The sequence below is a fragment of the Nothobranchius furzeri genome, chromosome 14, assembly GCF_043380555.1.
Source record: "Nothobranchius furzeri strain GRZ-AD chromosome 14, NfurGRZ-RIMD1, whole genome shotgun sequence".
Classification (NCBI taxonomy): Eukaryota; Metazoa; Chordata; class Actinopteri; order Cyprinodontiformes; family Nothobranchiidae; genus Nothobranchius; species Nothobranchius furzeri.
This window is the reverse complement of record NC_091754.1, coordinates 34,153,123-34,178,137: the sequence shown is the minus strand read 5'-3', so window position 1 is coordinate 34,178,137 and position 25,015 is coordinate 34,153,123. Positions and strand designations below refer to the sequence as shown.

The 25,015-nt window shown below is 42.9% G+C and overlaps 1 protein-coding gene and 2 long non-coding RNA genes across 4 annotated transcripts; 2 read left to right on the top strand and 1 right to left on the bottom strand.

Moving 5' to 3' along the window:
• Positions 1-385: 385 nt before the first annotated feature.
• On the top strand, positions 386-906 carry LOC129159998 (uncharacterized). 2 transcript variants are annotated; one of them, XR_008561004.2, is made up of 3 exons: positions 386-483; positions 567-645; positions 722-906. It is a non-coding gene; the product is annotated as an uncharacterized lncRNA (long non-coding RNA). The 2 variants fall into 2 exon arrangements; XR_011516206.1 differs by having other exon boundaries at positions 725-904.
• Positions 907-10,275: 9,369 nt separating this feature from the next.
• Positions 10,276-10,775, bottom strand: LOC139062639 (uncharacterized). Its single transcript, XR_011516205.1, has 3 exons — positions 10,717-10,775; positions 10,480-10,608; positions 10,276-10,346 (listed from the first exon to the last, which is right to left on the bottom strand). It is a non-coding gene; the product is annotated as an uncharacterized lncRNA (long non-coding RNA).
• Positions 10,776-12,215: 1,440 nt separating this feature from the next.
• Positions 12,216-24,426, top strand: LOC129159992 (E3 ubiquitin-protein ligase TRIM45-like; the record flags this gene model as incomplete). Its single annotated transcript, XM_054737135.2, has 8 exons — positions 12,216-12,520; positions 15,442-15,730; positions 15,846-15,991; positions 19,062-19,378; positions 20,437-20,566; positions 20,663-20,777; positions 20,865-20,991; positions 21,252-24,426. Coding segments are annotated over 8 exons (1,584 nt in total), but the record flags the coding sequence as incomplete, so codon positions are not given.
• Between the last annotated feature and the right edge of the window lie 589 nt (positions 24,427-25,015).

Genomic DNA, 25,015 nt, shown 5'->3' with positions numbered 1-25,015 from the left:
GAACTACGTGTGTCATGTGGTATCAGAGATAAAATGTGTCCCAGAAAGAATATAGTAAGTAAAGTTTGTATAAATAGCATGTCACAGAAAGTCAAACATTAGATGACTCGCAGAAGCACAACATTGTTTACAGTTATTTTATTTTTGTCCACTACTTGTTCTACTCTTCTATTTTAAAATGAGTTAAGTGAAGTTAATCATCAATGTTTGTCTCTCCTTAAATGCAGTTGTACTCTAACAAATATTCTGTGTTGTAACAGATTGTGCTAAGGGATTCAAAGCCGGTGGGGGTGCCAGTGTATGTGTGGCAGGTGCAGCCTTGTGATGTCATGTGGCAGCTCAACTCTACCAGACGGCACATTTCTCCTAGCTGAAACTTACATCGGCCCCCCCCCCCCCCCCCCCCCACACACACACACACACACACACACAGTGTTCAGCTGCACAGAAACTGAACAACAGTGGCACAAAACGGGGACCAAGGTTACAATCTTTTAATGATACTATTATTATGTGTATACATATTTCTGTTATAACATTTAAACTTGTTTTTATTTGGAAACAAGGTATTAAACCAGGTCCAGTTAATGACATGGTCATCATATCAGCCAGACAAAGAGAGAAGAGACCGGTAGAATGAACAAGGTATGTTTTTCTTTCTGGACTGCACGCACACACACACATGCACACACCCCATTTGACTTTTGTTTTTCTTCCCAAGAAGCAGTTTGTAAAAAGGAGTCAGCTTCCCCGATGACAGCTTCATTCTGAAGGTGCAGGAGGCGTACCACAGACTTGGTGCAGATGAGGCTCCGGTGATGACAACCATGGCTGTCTCTGGTGATGTACCTCTGGTTGGGTCCACGTTTGGTTCGGTGCAGGAGGGAAGCGGGCCATCTTACCAACTACCAGTGAGGACGGCCCCCAGGACGCGTCCACACAAAGACAACCCTTCTCTCCCACAACTGTCTCTCTCATTATAGACTGGGACCCTCTGCATGTGCATTTGTGTTTACTGAACATCATCATTTCACATCCCTCACAACATCATTGGGGAAATCATACAAAGCTGAGAACAGAACACAATCGCAGAGTTTCTGTGTGGAGGGGCACCAACTAAGGAGATGCCACATCACTTCGTCCATTTGTAGCAGCGAATATCTCCTCGCTGTGCGTTCTCCTTTTTTAACACCTTAATCTACCAGTAGAAACGTCTCCCAGCATTCCTAGTTGTCTACTGGAGGGATTCATCACTAAATTAAACAAACCAGCTGGGTTCATAATCTAAAACTTGCAGGACAGCGGACCGGGGATGAGAAGCACTGTGTTACTCAAAAAAGTAAAAGGGGACGGGAATGCCAAACTCTAAATATAAACTGGATAAATTGCATTTCTTGTGGTAATGCTGTTTAATTGCTGACAGCTCAGCAGATCCATTGGTAACGTGTTGTGATTTTAGTGTTGGGGGCGAACTGGAGCTCCCAGAGAAAACCCCCATGCAGCACAAGGAGACAGAAATAATCTGTTTCCTGTGAAAACTTGTGCTGCAATATTTTTTATTTTGTTTAGGTTTTTTTGTACTCCGTGGTTCAAGGAGGCACTTCCTTGACGCAATCAACTACTCGGCTCTCTTCACGTAATACTAACTAGACCATTCGGCCGAGCCGCTCCTTTTGATGTATAATTAGTGGGGGTGCCCTCTGCCCTTCGAGCCACATTAACATCCGGAAGGAGAATAAAGAAGGGCTAAAAATCCTCCGGTGAATAGCAATTATAAAGAGCTCAAATCTTCTAGTGCAGAACAATAAGTGGCTTTCAGGGTCAGGGCCTTGAATAAAGAGGAACAGGGAAAGAATGTTTACAGCGTTCAAATACTGAGTGAAATTCTGTAGTGTTATGGATTAGGAAGGATCAGGTTGGTCCCACTAGACCTGAGTATAACTAATAGCAGACCTTTTATCAGCGCTAACTTGTATTAAAGGGATACTAGGCAGTTATGCTTGCTTTTATCACCCCTAGTGTCCTCTTCTTTTAAACATCTTAATCTACCAGTACAAACGTCTCCCAGCGTTCCTAGTAGTCTACAAGAGGGATTCATCACTAAATAAAAAAACCAGCAGATGAAAACATTGCAAATTGTCCCTCAAAAACTCTAAAAACTAAATTGGATGTGACTTACCCTAACGGTTTGGGCCTAAAATAAGAACAAACTTGGGCAATCCTATCTGAACGCTTATTCAGTCACAACGTAAGACCCTGTTTATGGTATGGTTGTGAGTGTGGTGTACGGCATTTCAAACGAGGTTTCTGAGTTGGAGGTGTTTGACTCCGTGTGTGGGGCGATAGTGGGGGCTGTTCGGCATCTGGGGTTTAACGCACGTGATGTCAGGGCTATGGTCTCATTTGCTTAGTTTAGGTTCATCTTACTGAGCAGTTTTGCTTGCTTTTATCATCCTCTAGTGTCCATTTGTAGCAGCGAATATCTCCTCGCTGTGCGTTCTCCTTTTTTAACACCTTAATCTACCAGTAGAAACGTCTCCCAGCATTCCTAGTTGTCTACTGGAGGGATTCATCACTAAATTAAACAAACCAGCTGGGTTCATAATCTAAAACTTGCAGGACAGCGGACCGGGGATGAGAAGCACTGTGTTACTCAAAAAAGTAAAAGGGGACGGGAATGCCAAACTCTAAATATAAACTGGATAAATTGCATTTCTTGTGGTAATGCTGTTTAATTGCTGACAGCTCAGCAGATCCATTGGTAACGTGTTGTGATTTTAGTGTTGGGGGCGAACTGGAGCTCCCAGAGAAAACCCCCATGCAGCACAAGGAGACAGAAATAATCTGTTTCCTGTGAAAACTTGTGCTGCAGTATTTTTTATTTTGTTTGGGTTTTTTTGTACTCCGTGGTTCAAGGAGTTACTTCCTTGATGCAATCAACTACTCGGCTCTCTTCACATAATAATAACTAGACCATTCGGCCGAGCCGCTCCTTTTGATGTATAATTAGTGGGGGTACCAGTAGAAACGTCTCCCAGCGTTCCTAGTTGTCTACTAGAGGGATTCATCACTGAATTAAACAAACCAGCTGGGTTCACTATCTAAATCTTGCAGGAAATATCCTGAAGCCAGACAGCAGCGTCAGGAACCTCAGCTCAATTTTTTCTAAGTCTCAGCAGACCGCACCGGAAACGGTGAAGTTGCAAGTGGACTATTCTGGCCGTGGGGGGGGGGGCGATAGGGGCTGGGTGGCCTTTCATTATCCCTCTAAAGGGTCACTATAGCACATAAAGGCTCAAGAAAATTATTTAAAAATACAAATTTGTTGAAAATTGTCCCTCTACTTCAACCTTGATCAAACATTCTAAAAACTAAATTGGACGCAACATACCCTAACGGTTTGGGCGTAAAATAAGAACAAACTCGGGGTGTCCTATCTGAACGCTTAGGCATTCGGTCACAACGTAAAACCCTGTTTATGGTAATAGTCTGAGTGAAGCGTTTGCTCTCTGTAAATATCGCCACAACAGTGTGATTTAACCGTCATGTGTATGCAGAGAAAATGAGCTTTCTGATTTGTGACGTTTCCACACTGTTAAATATGTTCCACCTGAGCTTTTCTACTTGATTCACTCATCCTTGCTTGGTCTTGGCTGACCGTCTTGCCCTTGCAAGTTGAAACTCTTTATGAGCCAGTTTATTCTTCAGCTCTCCATTCTCTTTCTTTAGTTCAGCGAATTCTACTATAACATCAGCGCACTCTTTCTGCAGTTCAACTTGCAATTTAATTTTCGTCAATTCAAACTGCTTTTTGAGTTCAATGATTTTATGTTCAAATGAGTTTCTGACGCTCTCCACATCTCTTTTGTGGTTCTCCAGTTCATTCTGGTGGCCCTCAGACCACGTTAGAAACCTGGACAACTCTTCATCTTTGCTGTCTACATACATTCTCATTATATCCAAAAATGCTGATTTAAATTTGACTCTGCTATCTATTACTTTATGACAGCTGGTCAGATCTCGCTTCATTTTCAGAAACTCGAATTTCAGAGGCTCCACTTGTCCCAGGATTTCTGTATGTTTCTTGTGTAACTTCTGGTAGTCCTCCAGGAGCTCACGGTGTGTGCTTGAATACTTTTCCTTTTGGGCAGCTGCTTCTAAAGCCACTTTCTGTTTAGCTATTTCATTACGCAGCTGTTTCTCCGTGCGTTGAGCCTGAGCTAACTTGTTTTGGCATTCTTCCAACATTGGATTCTGTGTCATTAATTTGTCCTCAAGGATAGCAATTTTCCTTTCTTTTGTTTGGAGTTCTGTTGAATGATTGTTTCTGGTTCCTCTGAGAAAATCCAGTTCACGAAGAAGTTTTTCTATGTCTCTAGACTGGTTCAACCTAACTTCTGTCATTTGCATAATTATTTTTTCATACCTGTCCACTCTTGTGTCCAAATCTATTTTCATTTCAGACAATTCCAGCTCATATTTTTTTCTAAGAGGTCGTTCAGTCAAGACTTTCTCGTTCAGCTGTTTATTTTTATTGCGGGTTTTACTGAGAATTGTCGTTAAGTTCTTAAGTTTGGTGTCATTTATTTGAATTTTCTTTTCTTTTGACCTCTTTTCTTCTTGGCATTGTGAGGTACAATTGGTGATTTTCTGGTCCAGCTGAACCTTTAATTCTTCATTCCTTTGTTCCAATTTCATTATATTCTGCTTGGCTTCTTCAAGTTGACGTTCACAAACTCTAAACGGTGTGTTAAATCTGTCTGAATATTTTAAGTCCTGTAATTCTTTTGATAATTCTTCTACCTGCTGTGTCAGATCCTCAGTCCTCTGACGAAAACACTCATTTAATCCAGTAGATTTGTCTAAACTCTCTTTCAAACTCTCTAATGCTTTACATGAGCTTGTCTCTCTCAATGTCGTGAAGGCATTATCCAATGTCTGATATTTATTTTCCATGGCTCTGATTGTCTCCTGGAGAGTAGAAATTTGAGAAAGGAGTTTGTCTTCAGCAAGCTGTTTTTCGTCTACAACAAGCTGTTGTTCCTCTAATTTCTGTTGCAGGATTTCTACCATACGTTCAGCTTCTCCTGGATCGGAGACTTTCTTTGACCATTTCGACAAGGTCGACCCTAAAATGCGATTATATTTACGATTTATGTCTTCATATGACTTTGTGAGTTCTTCAATTTTCAAAGTCAGTTTCTGTTCTGTACTCTTTTTCTCGTCTAAAGTACGTTGCCAAGTTAAATTAGAGCATTTAGAAAGTTTCTCAGCCGTTTTCAGATCCCCTCTAAGTTTTTTAACTTCTTCATTGTGGGCCGCCTTCATCAGCGCTATTTCCTCGTTTTTCTTTTGTAAGATAGACTCCAATTCCTTTATTTTAGAAGGCATGTTTATTCCTCTTCTCTCAGCGGCTAGCTGCGAACTGTGGTGTGTGCTAGTTGTGTGCAGTCGGTAAGACGGCTGTCTTTGATGACGTCACGCGCTCTTTGCTTTAATTTGTCACGCGTCACGTGATGTACGGTCGTCCAGCGTCAGCGTAAGAAGTGATCGGTACCACGCATGCGCGACAGGCGTCTACTTCCGCTCGAAGCATTTTACGATAGTTACGGGTCAGAGTATCTGTTAAGACGTTAAAAAATAATAAGTATCTATTAAAATGTTTGCAATAGTGAAACATTTCAATATAATGTAGATAAAAAGAAAAAAAAAGAAAACGTCGGACCGTACAGATCGGGTCTACCGCGCATGTGCAGATGCTATATTCGTCTTGTGATCCGTTCAATGGCAGTTTACTCCGCAGTGTACGAGGATACTGCCACTTGCTGACCGAGCGAATAAGCCCGATTGTAAACTGAATTTGCGTTGTTACAAATCGTGTTTTTACATGCGTGTTAAATTTGATTTAGTGTGTTTATGCTTGTATGTGTGGAGACGATTGATTTGAATTATCTTGATGTTCTGTTGATAATGTTCACTGTAAATTGGCTGATTAGTCTTCAGGTAACCTATTACATGTTTGTTTTTTCTCCACACAATAGGTTATATTTTCATTTAAAAGCTGAAAATATGTCACTGTGATACAGCAGATATTCTTAATTTGCACTACATGTCCTATGAATGTTTTCCCATATGAAATGTAATATATTCTTGCACAAAAGCCAATTTGGCTCATCACCTAAAATTTTACTTTCTACTTTTGTGTTAGATTTCTTAGTTTGCCACTTTGTCTTGAAATAACTTAATTCTTTGTAATACCATAGTGATCATTTTCACAATGTTGCAAAATTAATGTTTGAAAATAGTTTCTCAAGGTATTCATAGGTTAAACATGTTAAATACAGATTTAACTACACTCATGTTTATATCCATATAAAATAACACAGGTCCACTTTATAATTTCCACAGGTTTACTGTAATAATGCAGAACACAAACAACAGATTACAAGAGCATGAACAACAGAAAAAGGATTGAGAGGATGGTTACAACCCAGATTATTTGAATAAGGAGACACATATTGATGGAAATAAAAAGCTTTTTATTTTCAGCCTGTCCTTTCTGGCGGTGTGGTACTCTGAGTACCAGGTACAAGCCCAACAGATTCACTTTCTCAAACAGAGTGTTACAGTGTGTGTCCTGTCACAGTGTCCCGATTGATCATGCGCCCTGGCTACTTGACCAAGGGGATGTCCCTTTGGCTGACTGGTTAGAGTGTATGACTCTCACCCGGGAGTCTGGAGATCGAATCCCGCCCGGGCCCTCGTTTATCCACCTTGCCACAAGAGCATTACAGTTTTTGCTATAGAACTCCAAGAAGAATGATCAAAAACTCTCACAAAGAAAAACAGGCATCAAAGCACAAACCAAGATGTGGGAGAACCACTGATGGGGAACCTGGTCACTACAACCAGTGTGGTGTGTGTGTGTGTTCTTGTACATACTACATACTGAGGACCATTTTGACCATTTTCCCTACAAAGTGAGGACATTTTTTGGTCCTCGCTTTTTTTAGAAGCATACCAGAAGCTTACTATACCAGTTAGAGGCATAGTGTGAATTAAGTTTTAGTTAAGGTTAGGGTTAGGAAAAGATAAGCGTTGGTTATGGTTAGGGTTGGGGTATGGGTTAGGCATGGTGAAATCACAAAAATGAATGGAAGTCAATGAAGGGTCCTCACTATGATAGAAAGACAGACGTGTGTGTGCGTGCGTGTGAGTGTGTGGTTGTGTGTGGAGACGGGGGCGGCGACAGAGCAGACACATTAATTGTTCATTTGGCTGCAAAAGTGGCTGCAGTAGCCTGGGAGCATCTCCTCCGAGTAAAGTGCCCTTGGTTCTCCTCTTTTTCCTTTCCCTTCCCCAGGTCATCACCATGGACAGGGAAGCTTGCCGGAGGGCAGTGGAGAGGTTATGCTTCTGTGATGGCCTAGATGAAGAGGAGATGAACGATTGCAGGGAACCGTTCCTGTTCATGTTTAGTTTTCAGTCAGACTATGAGGAGTTCTGCAGAGAAATTGAGGAAAAAAGGAAGATCAGGGTGTTTTCTGGCTTTGAAATGCCATAGTACAGCGGTGTCACAGTTTTTGCATTCTTTTTCCTCCTCACATTGTTTTTTTGGAGGTTCTCTTGCTTTTTGTGTGCTTTTTGGTTCATTTGTTTGTACTTTTTTTTTCCTGTGTTGGCTGTTTGCTCTATTAAATTTACCTTTATTGAAAAATTTAGTCTGCATTCTTGGGTGTCTCACACAATGTCTCACCACCCCGCCTCAAACCCTGGCATGTTTTAAGAAGTATCAGCACAATTTAAGTCTCTGGTCCTCTTAATGTAGCTGATATAACTGAGTGTACAACAAATTTACCCGTGTCTGTACTGTTTTACACTCACTTGGGAAATGACTATTAAAATAAAGGCGGCATTGATAAAATCAACTATTAAAATGGTTTTGACAGGTTTAAAGAATAGTCTATCAAATGCCTGAACCTTTTATATAGGTACCAAAAGTATAGCTAAAAGACACAAATACCTATGTGCTATAAATACACATACCATACAAAAGTAGAAAAAAGAATAAAAATATCAGAACAGATTGGATCAAAAATGGCACCTGTAATTATCTGCTCTTTAAAATTATCATGACATCCAGCAAATAAGTCATTTGATTACCAATGTTATGCTTTACATGGGTTTTGTGGGTTTTTAGGGCTTTTTAATCCTTAGAAAGGCAAGAGCATCTGGCTGCAGACATCAGCTGGCGTCTTTGCCGTGACAGGAAATGACGTATCCGGAAAATTAAGTGTCATTACCTTCGCCGGAAGTCATTACCTTCGTCGGAAGTAGATTTTTTTCGGGTCATTACCTTTGCCGGAAGTAGTTTTTTTTTCTTGAATACGCTTTATTGACAAAGCACAAAAGAAGTTTGGATTTGTCAAAACCATACCGTGTCGTTTTTCTCTTCGATTTGTACACATTTAAGAGAAAAATTACACGGTGGGTCATTACCTTAACCAGAAGTCATTACGTTCACTGGAAATAGTTTTTTAAAAAACAAAACTTACCGGAAAAAGCTTTTTATTTCGGATTTTTTTTTTCTCTTCAGATCTGGACTGGCAAACTTAAGTAACATTGTTACCTGCGTTGCATGAAAATTGAATATTAAATCCCTTTGTTCTTCAGACAGGGAATTTTTATGACAGTAGCACATACATACATACATATATATATATATATACATACATATATACATATATACATATATATATATATATATATATATATATATATATATATATATATATATATATATACACACACATATATGTATATATACACACAGACAATAAAAGGCTGTAAAGTGAATTAAAAAAAACATATGGAAAAAATGAGAACACGTTAAACTAAGACTTTTCAAAATGTGCAAACAAAATAGTACTGGCTAAATATTCAGTTTTATTGTTAAGCCCAAGATGAACTTTTGACCTACACCAATGGCTAAAGTACAGGACTCCCAGAAGCAGTGAAAAACATTTCAGCAACACTCCTCTCTCACCAGCAACAAAAATTAGTTATTAAATATCCATAACACTGTCCTATTGTGTATCACAGCAGCTCATTGCAACACAATTTAACTACTACAGCTGATAACTATTTAGCTAGTTGGTATTTATTTTGAGTGAAAGACAATAAAACCAAAGAAACACTTGATTTCACAACCATTTTATTTTGGGTGCAAATGAATTTGCTGAAGCATGACTTTCTCAGCTGCATATCGATTCATCCCCTCCCATTTTTCCAACACTTTTATTGTTACCTGAAAAACATGCAGGATTACTTCAACGTCGTCGTCTTCCTCCGCTTGTCCGGGTCCAGGTCGTGGGGGCAGCATCCCAACTAGGGAGCTCCAGACCGTCCTCTCCCCGGCCACCTCCACCAGCTCCTCTGACAGGACCCCAAGGCGTTCCCGGACCAGATTGGAGATGTAACCTCTCCAACGTGACCTGGGTCGACCCAGGGGCCTCCTGCCGGCAGGACATGCCCGAAACACCTCCCCGGGGAGGCGTCCAGACCAGATGTCCAAACCACCTCAACTAACTCCTTTCGATCCAGAGGAGCAGCAGTTCTACTCCGAGTCCCTCCCGGATGTCCGAGCTCCTCACCCTATCTCTAAGGCTGAGCCCGGCCACCCTACGGAGGAAACTCATTTTGGCCGCTTGTATCCACGATCTTGTTCTTTCGGTCGTTACCCAAAGCTCATGACCATAGGTGAGGATTGGGACGTAGATCGACCGGTAAATCGAGAGCCTGGCTTTCCGGCTCAGCTCCCTCTTCACCACGACAGATTGGTTCAGCGTCCGCATCACTGCAGACGCCGAACCAATCCGCCTGTCGATCTCCCGATCCCTCCTACCGTCACTCGTGAACAAGACCCAGAGATACTTAAACTCCTCCACTTGAGGTAGGACCTCTCCCCCAACCCGGAGTTGGCAAGCCACCCTTTTCCAGTCGAGAACCATGGATTTGGAGGTGCTGACCCTCATCCCAGCCGCTTCACACTCGGCCGCGAACCTACCCAGCAAGAGCTGAAGGTCAGAGCTGGGTGAAGCTAGGAGGACCACATCATCCGCAAAAAGCAGAGACGAGATTCTCCTGCCACCAAACTCTGTTAAGGATTACTTCATACACTGTCAAATGTTTTCGAAAAGTAACTTTTATACCAATCACTGCTGAAGACTGCTTTGTACCTCTGGAACAAGGACATCAAACACCAAGTTCAGAAACTGGAACTCTCTCTTCTTTATTAGTTTATCTATTCCTGAGCATGAACCAATCCGCTCTGTCAGCTCGTCAACCTATAAAACACGTTAACATAAAAATGAACAAAACGTTCCTCTCAGCATTAGACAACGGACCCAGGTGGCCCACTGACCATGCATCCACATAAATAAATGTGATGCAGCTTATTGTAAGTCAGTATACATTTACCTGTGCATCAGCAAAGTGGAACATCAGTGGCTTTAGTCTTTGCTTTAATTTAAGCGAGACACCTGGATTGTGCCACAGATACATGAGGCCAGACTTCACTCCACCGCTGCAGAGATCCTTATACACAGTCTGAGTAGAGACAAGAGTTAAAAATAAGCAACATTACCACAGATAACAAGAGATTGCATTATCCTATGTCCAATTTTAGAGTCTTAATTTATTATAATTAAACATGACCTTGATTTCACCATCTGAAATCACTGCCTGGGTTCCATTTTTCAAAGCCTTGATTGTCCTGTAATTTAGATAAAAATACATCTTATTAGCAAATGAAGAATACAAGCACATGTAAGGAGTTTTGTCAGTGTCACTTGAAGAAGTCCGATATTCATTTTAGATCTATATTTAAGGCCTGTAACTCCTGAATGATTTGCAGCTACATGTGCTTAAATCCGGTAATATTAATATAAACCAAACCCGATCAAAGCAGTCAGTCGACAAAAATATCTATTTTTTATAAGGTTGGGATTATTCTGAAACAGAATCAGAAGGAGGGCGGCATTAATTAGAGAAGCGGCTACTATTTCAAAGTTATTGTACCTGTTGCAGGACACCTGATTTGTGCAACCACAGTAGAATGACCCAGCACACCACACACAATAACTGAAAAATATTTAGAGATATTGAAAGCTAAGCTTGTCCAGAAAATACATTTTATTTCTGGGTGCACAGGACCAGTTCCAGTGTGGGCCAGATGCTGAAAAATAAATTCATAAATCTGTCTTTTTGAAGTTTCACAAATCAGAGGAAGGTTTCACAAATCACAAACTATGTTTTATGCATTCCTACAAGCCCAGAATAATCTAAAACAGGTTTGAAGAGTGTATGTATTGTAGGTTTTGAGCTAGAGCAGAATAAAAATGGTCAGAGTAGAGAAAAATTGGGTGTATTGGCCCTTTAGCCATTTCCCGAATTGGAAGCTAACTTTAGCCTCGTATGAAAACTAGTGATTGAAACCACTTACAAATCTCTGAAAATCTACGCTTTTTAATTAAAAAAGGGTATTAATAACGTTTCAGTCAAGTCAGTATTAGAAATCGTGGTCTTTATATCATATCTAAATTATATATAAAGTTAAAATTATTACTTTAACTGTTTTAACAAACAGGGAGACCAGAAAAATCAAATAGCTAAGTTAAAGCTAAGCTACAGTTGCTGATAGCTTTATTTATGTAGCTTTTGTGTAAGCTAGCTTGTGATCTCCCTGCATTCGTTTTAAGACTGCGTGTTAATATTGATACAATTAGCTATGAAACACGGTGCCTTTGCAATAATTCTCTGGTAAAGCTTTAAACGCTACAGTGCCTACATTTAAGAACTAAGAACGGTTGCAACAATTAGTTAATTTCATCCTTATCTTTCTTTCTTTATCTATCACCTTATCCTTACCTTTCCTCAATTGAAACCCGCCGAGTATGGTTGAAACAAAAACAACGTAGAGGCCGCCAAAAAAAGACCAACTTCCTGCCGAGGTCTTTCGCTCGTCGATTTTCCGGTAAAAGTAATGACACGCCATCTTGCTCTAGACACACCAGCTGATGTCTGCAGCCAGGTCCTACTCTAGAAAGGGGCTACTCGCGGTTTCCTGGTTCCATTGAGAGAGGGGCAGGAGTCAAATAGTTGTCTCCACCCACCTCTAAACGTTTAACTCCGCCCACATTTAGCCCCGCCCCGATCTCCGGGATGCAGCCAGGGGCTACTCGTCTTCTCGTGGGAACGGGAGTTGCGGAGAGGCGGTGAAGACAAGCCGACAAAGCGTCACAACAACGGTACTGTGTCCCGAGTGTGACTCCGAAGTGGACCTCCCTCAGCAGGGTCCGGCCGGACTGAGTACAGACCACCTGGCGCTGGACGAAGTGTTCCTGGAGACCCTGGTGACCAACGGCCCGCTGGGATGCGACCTGTGCGGGGAAGGAGGCGCTGAGAGCCGCTGTGAGGTCTGCTCGGTCAACCTTTGCGAGTTCTGCTGCCAAGCTCACAGGTGGAGTAGGCCCAGACCTCCTAGCTTCATGTCTATTTATGTCACAATCAGATTGAAAAGTTTAGCCCACAGGTGGTGCACATTCTCACAAGCTCCTCATCTTCCTTCTCTGCTGTGCTACAGCTCTTGGGATAGAACCTTTCTAGAGTTGAAACAAAATCCAAATACCTCTAGTTTGGTACTAAAAATCACATTTTTTAAAACATAGATATTGAGTTGGAGAACATTTCAGAGTCCGACTTTTAAAGAGACTGCAGATATTGAGTTTTAGTAGCCGGAGGTAGAATTTATCTGCTTGGTGTTGATTAAAACTTCTGAGGATACCGTGAATCCTCTAATACAGGCCCGGGCCTGTATTTGACTCGAGCTCATCAAGCTCCAGGCCTTTATTGGAAGGGGGCCAGTATTAGAGGCAGGCCTCTATTTCTATTTGAGCAAAATGAACTAATGGTTCGCTGGAGTTTTTGACAATTAAAATTGCGCCCACATTTTCAAAGTTAAACACATTTCTTTTAACAACGGTAGTTTCTGCTTCAGCCCTCTCCCCCCTCCCCCTGCGCAGCGGCCGCAAACTCACTGATGCACCTGCAGCCTCTCAGAGTTCCTGCTGCTCTAAACATTAAAATAATTATTTCATTTTCTGTTCCTCACTTCTGATTACCTTCAATGGTGTCTGTTTGTTGCAACCAGCAGGTACAAAAACTAACTTGTTTTTATTTGACTATTTTTCTGTCCTGTCTGTTTATTATCTTCCTGCATCTCCTCTCAATCCTAAAAAAAACTGCTACCTGGGTTCATATATATTCACCTCATGAGTTACCTTTGAACTGCAGTTCTAAAAGATCTACCGACCGCAAAAACAGCGGAGCGCTTGCTGTTTGGCGGCTGTATCAGTGATCAGTGCGTCGGAGGACAAGGTGATGCGCGCAGCGCCCCGCTCCACAGCATGCAGCGAAACGCATCAGCCGCAAATAAAAGACAGAAAACATTAAAGGAAATGAACTGACATGAACGATCGCGTGTTAAATTAGTTTTTGAGGTGGCGACACCTGATTGTTACTGTGGCCGTGCTCAGGAGGCAGATCTACCGACCGCGAAAACAGCTGAGCGCTCCCTGCTGTGATCTGTGCGTCGGAGGACAAGGTGAAGCGCCCCGCTCCACAGCAGCGATACACATCAGGCGCAAATAAAAGACAGAAAACATTAAAGGAAATGAACCGACATGAACGATCGCGTGTCAGTACCTACGGTCTGGCACTTGAGTTTTACCCCCAAAAAGAGAATGTGATCATACGATAATTCAATAGGGAGCGTGGTTTCACAGACGCGGAAGTGATAGTGTCGGTGAAACGCCGGCTGATCTAGGAAACCCCCAAGCGTTCGAGCGTCAACGAAGTGACACGGAAATGCCGGGCTTTCCAGAAGTAAGTAAGATAACTTACTATGAGCTGATAGTTCGTTGGATTGATCGGTACGTTGGAAACTCTGATCGTGAATCTGAAGAAACGATGACTGAGTGGTGAGCTGGAAAGGCGACTTCCGTTTATACGTTTTTTACAATTTAATTTTAATGTAACGTGTGGTTGTGATAATATTTAACATACAAAACAAAAATAATGAGGAAATTATCATGTAGATAATAAAATCTTAAACCAAAACAGGAAATTGATGTTAACCTTTGACCTCATTTTCCACCTGCGAACGAGTGAAAGGTAGAGCTAGTGGTAAAATGGATCGGTTTTTGTTGCCCACATTTCCACGGGTTCAGTCAGAAACAAATGAATCTTTGGAAGTGATCTCAGACCCACAAAAACATACGGATCTGGATGAAGAGAGTCAACCCTCAACCGCCGCAGTAGTCGAGGGTTTTGCCGCTGGAAATGCTAACACTAACGTTAGCTTACCTTGCAACACTATAGATGGTTTTCTGTGTGGCTGTATGTGTTTATGATTTCATGGACAAGTCAGCGATTGTTCATATGTTTATGATGTATATTAATGATTGTTTCAGGTGTTGTTGAGGTTTTGTGCACGCATGTGTATCTGCTAGTGTTGAAGGTGTTTTAGAGAACAATAGGTACGCATGACCACTTCCTTCATAGCACCCTCAATAAAAAAAACTAGCTCCTTCATAGCACCTGCAGAAAAAAAATTTCTGGAGCCGCCACTGCTCTAGCCTATTAAAGAAACAAAGTTCATCCTTCTAGATATGCATTTGGGGGCTGTGCAAAATCACAGAAGGCCACAAATAGCCCTACGGACATTCCTGATTTGGAGCCACTATATTAAAATGCACATGCCTAAAATGTATCTAAACAAAAGCTGAGCCACTACTATCCAAACGGGGTTAGAACTTGTATAAATGTGCTTTTCATGAACCTCGGGGCATGGGAATGTACAAAATAATATCTCTGGAAGCTTTACTACAGGTCAGTTGATGCATGTCATAAACGGTTCAGTGGGTTTTGCCCTCATTCTATCACCTTTGTTGAGCTGATCATTTTTTCAAAACACCTTCAGACTAGCCTTCAGAAGGACAATATGAACATGTTTACAAAGTTTAATGTGAAAACATTTCAATAAGAATACACACTTTTGTTAACTAACTTGTTTAGGTAGTAATTTAGAACAAATAGTTGAATTACACGGCCTTAGTTTGTCTCATTTTGTCCAGATGCTCTCACCCTAACACTCAACAAAGCGTTTGTGTTGATCCAGGGCATGGCCCGTCCACTTAAACCCTCAAGAACTCAGTTAAGCAACAAAGATTAATACTAAAGTGTTCAGAGAATCTTCAGCAAAGCTGAAACCTTCCTTTGTATTTTGATTTGTCATTAATGTGGGAGTTACTGCCACCTAGTGGTGTGGTGCTCATGAGCCTATCCAGATGTGTGAAAACCTGCTCTCTGCATCGTGTCCAGACGTCAGAAGCGAACAGCGTCTCACTCTGTTCAGGCGGTGGAGGACCTGAAGGCTCGTGGACGTCTTGGTCGTCCCATCCTCTGCTCTCTTCACCCCGGCCAGGAGCTCAGGCTCTTCTGTCAGCTCTGCGACCTACCCGTATGTCTGGACTGCGCTTCCACGCTGCACAGAGACCACCACTGCTGTCCTACGCACGACGTCATCGACCATCACGGTGACCGTATTCGAGATCTGGTCAGCACGCGTCTACGACCCCGACTGGAGCAGATGGAGGAAGTTCTACAGAAGGTTCAGAGAGGCCGTCTCTAAGCCCATTCTTTTGTTATCTAAAACACACTTGGTGGTGCGGCTTGTTAAGCTTTGTTTTTTATTTTGTTTAATTTTTCCTGATATCCTGCTACAGGTGGAAACTTCCCAGGAGAATTTGAAGGTACGGGTCGAGGCAACAGCCAGTGAGATCAGAGCCTTTGCTCGAGGCTACGCCAGCGCTGTGGAGGCCCATTGTCTGTCTCTGCTGCGGCGCCTAGAGGAGCTTCAGGTCCAGCGCAGGTACGACGGGGTTTCCGCGCAGTAGTAGCAACCAGGGCTGCTCGATTATGGCAGACATGATCATCACGATTATTTAACTGAAACTGAGATCTTGATTATTTAAGATGATTTTTAAATTAATGTTGATTTTATGTTTATATGTTTGTATTTGCTCATATGATTGCACAATCAGAGAGAAAAAAACATGATAAATAGAAAGAAACAAGGTAATCGCAAAAACAACTGATTCCTAGTACAAAGGAGCCGATACACTTGCTCATGACTGAAGGAGTTTAACCCTCCACCCCGTCTCACGGCGCGTGCCGCGCACGCACATTTTCTCAGCGGCTTGGGAGCTAGGCCTTAGAGCCGTTTCATTTTGTAAACGAAACACTTCACTACAGCATTCCCTTCCGAATGTCCAGAAGGACGCTCTGACCTGCAGGAATTATAAGCGACAGTAGAAAGTAGCTAAGGGTTACCAGAAGTGTTTTGTAATGATTTAAATTACATGTTATTTAATAAGCCATAAGCCATATGATTCCATAGTAAATATGAAATCCACCTTATGGATCTGACTGTGGGTACTGTTTAACCAGAAGATTGGAACTTTTTATTGCAGGGATTAGATAACAGCTTCGAATTCACTCAGAGACAACAGAAGAGCGAGTCAAGTTTAAAAGTTTAAAGATTTATTACTAAACAAATTAAACTAGACTAACTTTAACACTAAATGTATGGTGTAACTAAGGTGAGTGAGACGGAGAATGGTGTAGTGTGGAATGTTGCTCAGAACCAGCAAATCCGAAGAAACGATTAGTTCTGAGGGGAAATGAAGGTGATGTCTTCGCATTAAGCTTTGGTTAGAAGGTTCATAAACACATTCAACGCCATTTGTCGGTCTACGTACCCGTCTAGATCAGGAGGTGTAGAGGTCCAGCTTGACCTTGTGGAGCCGGAGCATGTAGAAGAGCCACGGCAGCCGACCACCAGTCTTGAGATACTCCCAGGTCACGACAGTTTGTTGGCATCTAGCGAGACCCAAACCTGGGTCGTGATGGTTCAGCTTTTATTGTGAAATGAACCGTTGCAGCAGTTGGAACAGCAACAGATTTTATCCAGCTTGTCGTTGGTTCTTTTGGCTGAAGAGGAAAGTTACGGATTGGCCACTCCGACAACTTCTCTAGAACGCTTTGAACTGGCGTTGGAGATGGCGCGGCCAAAATTGGAGACCCGGCCTTTAATTGAATGCCTGCCTGTATTAGAGGATTTACGATATATATTTGGAGAACACTGTTGCTACACTTACTGCTTGTTTTACTGACGAGAGAGGTGAATGTTCAGCTGCATCCGTGGCGAGTGGCGTGTCAGATGGTTCGCTGAACGTGACAGAAGCGGCAGCTGCAGGAGCTGATTGTCGGCTCAGGAGAGTGTCCAGCGTCTCTCGTCTCTCCGAGGGTGTTTAGGCCCCTTGTGTGGGAAAATGGCCAGTAAAGCATTTAGTTTCTGCCCTCTCTTATACCCAGCCGCTCCGGTGAGCTCTTAAAGTATTTGTGGTTGACTATAAGCCTCAAACGCATCAGGAGAAAAATGTTGGGAACACAGCCTTCTTTTAGAATTCTGAAACTTTCTTTGGGAAGTTGTGTCCGTCCACAGGCATCTTCCCACTGCTTTCTCCTCTTCTTGCCAGTGGGAAAGCTGTGTAAAGTCACATCACTCCCCTTGTTGCCCTCTGACTGGAAATTACATCCAAAAGCAGCACAATGCAGCATTTTACTTAATAATTAATACAGTGAGCGCGTAAACAAACACTAGCGTCAATAGCTATTCTTCCAAGTGCAGCCAATATCCGTCATTGCCCCTAGAGTGCATTGCATGCAGAAAGCATGGCGTCCTGCATATGTCAAAAAATGTACTTAATATTTTAGATATATAAATAAACGGCTATATTTTGTGTGTTTCTAACAACATAGTTTGATACAACAGAAAACTTGTGGCTTATTAGGGCATCCACGTCCTCTTAGCCGGAGTTCCTTTTAAGATGGTGACTTCACATTTCTGTTTATAAATGTTCTTCTGTAGCCGACAAACAGCTAAAACATGTTGTTTTACAAGTATTATTCTCATGTCATGTTTTGTTCTCATATATTTATATCTTAGAGACTTACTTGTTCGTGAAAAGTTCATCAACTCTGCATCAGTCGAGGTATTCCTTAAATTTGAAGCATCTAAGCGGTAGTCTAATGATATTGGTTAGTTCTGGTCTGCGCTCCGTTTCCTATTGCACAGAGCTCTGTGGGGCAGGGGGCGTGGTTAGCAAAAACAAAAAAAACTTGTCTTAGTTTCTACATTACATCACAGTACATGATGAGATAATCACTTTTACGGATTTCTGACAATCATACATCATTTCTGAAAGGGGAAAAGCTACTTTAAGGCCCTCGAGGCTAATAAATAAGTTTGGTAGTAACATTTTCTCTGCCCTTAATTATATTAATGTTTTTTTGTTTGGTTTTAAGCTCTTTAAACTAAACATCTACGAGTGGGACTTGAGTAAAACATTAATCTAAATGATGCGTTCAATTCCCACCCCTGAACAATCGTATTAACCGCGTTCGTGAAGCTCTTCTAACCAGAACAGAAAGAATGAAGTGATAAAAACATCAAAGCTAAACAGGAAGTGAATGCTTAGGAAACATTTATCCACCCGTCTTCTGCTGCTCAGCTGGAACTGATTGGTGGAAAACGGCCTAATCAGAGATCCCCTTTTTCCCAGTATCCTGCTTATCATTTGATTTTTCCTACTCGGAGGTGGGGATTTCCGAGGACAAATCAAATGCACAGTTTGTCTGGCCATGACCCACACAGCCGTGGGACGGAGTCTACAGTTGTCCTTCAGACTGTCTCTGCTACAGTGCAGAGTGGCTAGACCGGTCTGCAGAGCTAAATCTGTAGCGAGAACCAGAGTTTATGGAACTCCTTCCATTAATCATCCTATCAAATCTGACCCTGAGCAGCTGGTTATTCTTCAGTAACCTGTAACCTTTTAACAGCAGGACCACTGAACCCAAGCCCCATCTGTTTCCCACAGAAACGTCCTCCACCTGCAGAGCGTGCAGCTGCAACAGGGCCTGCTGGATGTCCGAGGCAGTGTGGCGTTTGCCGAGCGCCTCCTGAGCTGTGGGTCTGACGCCGAGATCCTCAGCGCTAAAGGAGTGACTCTAAGACGACTCGCCAGCCTGGCAGAGAGAGGCTATAACCCTTGTCCAGCGGTGGTCGCCCCAGACGATAGCAGCAGCATTTGCTTCCTGCCCAGAGAGCCAGCCGGAGAGGTGGAGGGCTACCCAGTGGTGGGTGTGATTAACTGGAGGACGCTGGATGTCAGCAGGTGCACCATTGAAGGAGAAGGTAAACAAAGGCAAAGTGGTGTTCTGTCTGTGTTCCTGTAAGATAAAGAGAAGGTGATCTCGGGACTGGGTTTGCACATCCTGTTTTACTGGTCACAGAAACAAGTCAGTGGTCAGACTGAGCTGATAGACCAGTGGGCGTTCCAGAATTCCTCCTGAACCAAAGGAATGCCGGTGTGACTCAACATGCCTTCTGGGAATGTCCTTAGAGGATGCTGTCAGGTCCAGACATGTAGACAGAAAGCTTCAGGACACTTTCTGGAGACAGTCATTTATTTAGAGCAGACTCTTCAGAAGGTCTGGAAACAAAAACGTGTTCTACTCATGTTCTCACCTCAGGAACCCACAGTAGGTTTGCTCGGGTTATATATGGCCCGCGGGCCTTGACTCTGACATATGTGCTGTAAAGGGTTGTTTTAGCACACACTGGCTCAAGAAAGTGACTTGAAAATTTGCAAAGTATTTAAGCTTTAAGGCTTCACGACCTCAGAAATGTAAAAACTTTAACACAAATAATCGTTATTTCAGTTTTGACCCAAATTAATCATCTATCAGCGGTTTAACATCTGCTGCATCTCTGTCCACCGTTTCTGCAGTAGCAGCGGTTTCATCAACATCAGCGGCTTCAGGATCTCAGCTGCTTGTGGACAACACTGAGTGATCAGATAATCAGTCTGACAGATGTCCAGCGTGACATTAATCATTGATGCGAACACAAAGTCTGTCAGCAGTGACACGACTGCAGCAGCAGCTGGATGTCTCGAGTGAGTGAAAGCGGGAGAGTCTGGAAAACTGATCAGCATCCGGAGCTGATCTGGAAGCAGTTGGCAGCGTTAGGAAGGACGGGAGTCATGGGTGGGCTGGGGAATGAGAGTTAATTCCACATTACAGCAGGCTAAACATCCAAATCCACATTAAGAGTCAACAGCAGATCTTAAAAGAGCTTCCTGGCTGGTGCCCCTTACACATGAACAAGCTATGTTTAGATTTATCCTCTTAGTCCTGCAGTACATTGTCTGTGTTCAGCTGTGTGACCTTTAACCTTTAGCCTGGTTACAGGTCTGCGGCGGGGCAGCGAGGGCCAGCCGGGCCGTTTTAGCCTGGTGTGTCGAGACTCAGCCGGGGAGCAGATGGCTCGAGGAGGAGAGCAGGTCCTCGTCAGCATCGTCCACAAAGAGAAGAAGAACTGGTGAGGGCTCTGCCCGCCTCTGTGGGGGATGCTTTGTTGGTAATGATTATTTGGTATGTATACTTTATAATACCCATTAATGGTTGTGTCCTTCAGCGCTGTGGAGACGGTGGTGGTGGACAACGCTGATGGAACGTACAGCGTTTCATACAAGCCTGAGGAACCAGGACCTTACTCTGTGTGGGTTTGTGTCAAAGCCCAGCATGTGAAGGTACTAAGGGCTGCACCCAAACAAAGGATACTGGTAGACAGGTGCTGGACTCACCTGGAGCTCACAGCTCCCCTCTCCTCCCTGCAGGGTTCTCCGTTCCTGCTGAATGTGAAGAAGAAGTTCAGACACCACGGTGGGACGTTCCACTGCTGCTCCTTCTGCTCCAGTGGAGGAGCCAAAGAGGCAATCTGTGGCTGCGCAGGAACGATGTCAGGTACTGGGGACAAGTCCGCTCACACAGGAAGCTGTCACTGTGTCACACCTGGTCTTTGGTATCTTACCGAGATGTGGAAATGACAAGTTCTAAACTTTTAGTTTGTAGCAGGCGCTCTATAAACACGAGCTAACGCTCCAACCATTCTATCTCTGTTGGGGTCATCATGAGGGTCTTTGTTGGCCTGATGAATGTGAGATGTTTCATTCACATGGACCAGAGCGTGAGCCCGTCTACATGTCCTTCCTGTGTCTCTGCAGGAGGGTTTAAAGGCTGTGGTCACGGTCATAAGGGACATCCCGGGAAGCCCCACTGGTCCTGCTGCGGCAGCACCACTGAGAAGTCTGAGTGTTTACCTCCGAGCGTGTTGGCTGCTGTCTCTCCTCGTGGACATCTGCGCACCGTGGAGCTGTGAGGGACCCAGAGATGAGAACACAGATCCATCTATATTCTTGTCGTTGTTATAAACAACATTACAATGGAACAAATGCAGAGCTCTCAGTCAAAAACGGTCTGTTCTCTGGTGTTCACATGTCTGTGGACAATTATTTCACCTAAATGAAAATGTGAAATCATTCTTTACTTGTTTCCATTATATAGAGGATTTTTTAATAAATGACATCTAAAAAAAACCACTATTAAATACAGCCATGATGTGTTGAGCTCCACTGTATCCCCTCTGTGGGCAGATCATGGCTCAGAAGAACAACACATCTCCTGGTAGACCATGCTGACTAACACTAACCCAGCTGAATGTTGCCGACCACAGTCTCCTCCAGTAACTGTAACAGCCCAAACCACTACACCACCTCCACCTTGGGTCTAATCCTAACCCTGGCCCTAACAGGGTTACCCTAACCGAAACCACTACAACACCTCCACCTTGCTTTTGTTGTGGCTCTAATCCTAAAGGTTGGTTTATGCTTGACGCGTCCGTGAGGTCCGCACGGCTCCGCGCGGAAAAGTTGCGTCATTTCAACAACCACGCCCCTCCACCGCGCCTCCGCACGGCCCAAAATTTCCGCAGCGCGCACCTAGGAAATTTTCTAACCACGCGGACGGTCGGACGCGGAAAAGCATGGCGGACCGGCAAGAACTAGTATGGCAGAGGTTCGTAAATACAGACATTTGTATGATTCAGCTCTCAAAGATCACTGTGATCAACATGTTGTTAATAATTCTTGGTGAGAAATAGCTCGCACTGTCAGAAAAGACAAGGACCCTGTTAAAAATGCTGGAATGCCATGTTGTAAACAACAGTAATTTTTACTTCTACTATGGTGTAGTGTTGGATGCATGTCGTAGAGCTCCATGCTGCCCCGTTCAGTTTGGGAGAATATTGGCTCACCGCAGAGACAAGCCGCATAACCATAAGCTCTGCAAGTTGTGAAGCGCGTTCCATCCGCGAGCCGCATCACCAAGCGGAAAGTAAATGCGTCAACCATAAACCAAGCTTAACCCTGGCTCAAACAGGGTTACCCTAACCCAAACCACTACACCACCTCCACCTTGCTAGTGTCTTGCCTCTAACAGGGTTTCTACACCAAAGAGGTTCCTGTGCTTGTCCTTAAAAAATAGTCTTGTGACCCATAATATCTGTCAGACAGATTAGACATACACGACTATTGTAAGAAAACCACCCATTTGTAGCTTTTCCCTCCCCCGCCCCCAAATTCCAGGATTTTAGGTAAGAACATATACAATTCTTGAAAGCAGAAAAACTGAATTTATTGGAGGAAAGAAGCTCTGAGTGTCTCTAAATGAGCTGCTGATCTGAGTAAAAGTGAAACCAACTCAGAGATTTTAGACTTGGAGCTCATGTTTTCCTCAGCTGTTCTCTTGGAACCAGCAGATGGTGCTGGGAGAACAGCCAGAGCTCTTGGTAATGGGAACACGAAGAACTGGTTCACTACTGGAACTGGAAAAAGTGGACCATCCATCCATTCCCAGTTGCTTAACTTTTTTTCCTTTCAGGTTTTTATGCCATTAATTTGTGTTTTTTCAAGTAGTGCAGAATCACAAAGGTGGATCTGCACCAGAGTCAGCCCTGCCCATTCACGCAAACTCAGCCCAGCCCACTGACTTCTTCTGTTTTTTTTTTTTTTTGTTGTTTTGTTTTTTTACTTTATTGCAAACTAACCTGACCTACATGAACTACGGCTGTTACTAGTTTACAGTTGTTAATACTGAATTCCAATTAAGCAAGATAAGTATAATTTGCTACATGAAATGAAAGGTTCTTTTCAGCAAATTTCTGCCCACGGCCGCTCCGACAAAATGCGCCTAAACAAGCGTTTTAGGCTAACCGGTTATTGTATGAGCTCTGGTAGTCCAGTGGTGTAACGGTCTGACTTATGCTTCGTTTTGCCCTCTGCTGACGCTGGTTTGACTCTCACTGGGGTCGGCAGTAATGTATTTAGCCAACTGAAACAGATTTAATTTATTAATATTTTAGTTTTATTGATTATTTTCTACAAAATATTTTATGTCTCTAAAAAGGTATTTGAATTTGGTTGTTTCTAAGCAGCATTTTAGTTTAAACTCTGGACCCACACTGGCTAAATAAACAAAGAAGGTAAAAACAAACTGATTAGTTGTTATATTTTAAACCGTTTACCAATAAAGGGTTGAAAACACAATATTGGCAAGAGTAGCTAGGAAAAAAAAAGTTGATGCCACGACCGGGAGGAGAACCTGCACAAAACTACACACCAGTCTGACACCATAGTCACCCCACCACTACATCTGTTACAGTATGGTTGGTGCCACGTATCCTATCTAGTGTGTCTTTGTAGACGGATGGATGGTTTTTCTGGCGGTGTCCCAGTAGAAGTCATTTCAGAAGTCATTTTTCAGAAAATCCACAGAATATCCAGATCTGAGAACCAAGACCAGACCTGCTTCAGGGGGAGAAGAAATGCACAGTAGTGGCTTACTTTCTTCTATTTGCAGGAAAAATCTTTACATTCAATTCAGTTCAGAAATACTTTATTAATCCCAGAGGGAAATTGATTGCTGTAGTAGCTCTGAATAATAATAATAATCAAGTCATCCAAGAGTTGTTGTATATTACAATGGCTGTTGGCAGGAAGGATCTCCAGTAGCGGTCAGTGTTGCAGCCAAACTGAAGAAGCCTCTGACTGAAGGCACTCTTCCGTTGTCGGACAGTCTTGTGAAGAGAATGCTCAGGCTGATTTAAATCAGAATAAAATACAAACTTTAGGCTTCAGTTAAGCTGCGTGTTTGCGTGTATCTGATGTCGGCAACAGCCGGGAAACGTTTGTGTTTTCTGAAAATAAAATGTTGCTTTTATGTGAGATCAGCTGATGCTGTTTTAACCTCCAACCCTCTCCAAAGCTGCTCTGACTTCTCCAGAGGTTTTGACCCACCCACCCACTCCTTGTTGCAACATGAAAAATAAAGTTTTCACTCTCAGTCCTGCCTCGTGTGATCATTTAAAAATCATTATTCATGTTATTAAAGCATCTCAGATGAACACATGAAGACCCGCTCTGCAACCCTCCTCTTCCTCACATGCTGCAGTTTCTGTAGCACCTGTATTTTTGGGCTCCCATGTTCACTTCTTCATTATTGTCATTTTTTAACTAATTCTTAAACTTTTTCCTCCATTTTTGATTCTGGTCTTTTTAAGTAATTATTCAGTTTGTTCTGAAGTGGAATTACTCAGACTTTGATTTCCCGAGGGGGTCATGGAAAATCAGTCTGTTTCTTTGGGAGCAAAAGTGTTCCTGAGCAGACTTTTCCTGCGTCATTCTCTAGAAAGAAGAGATCATGATAAGACAAACCTGCTGGCTGTAGTATCATTAACACTTGCCCTGGCCAGCAGATGGCATCAGATAGTTTAAAATGACCCTGTCATGACCATTTAAATGTCTCCTGTTATGTTTTTATTAATGCATATCTTCCATGAGTAGCAGTGACATTTGATTGGAAGCTGTCCCAGAAGGACGCTCCAGCTGTCAGGAGCATCTCTGCTGGATCCAACAGGAAGCTCCAGCAGATT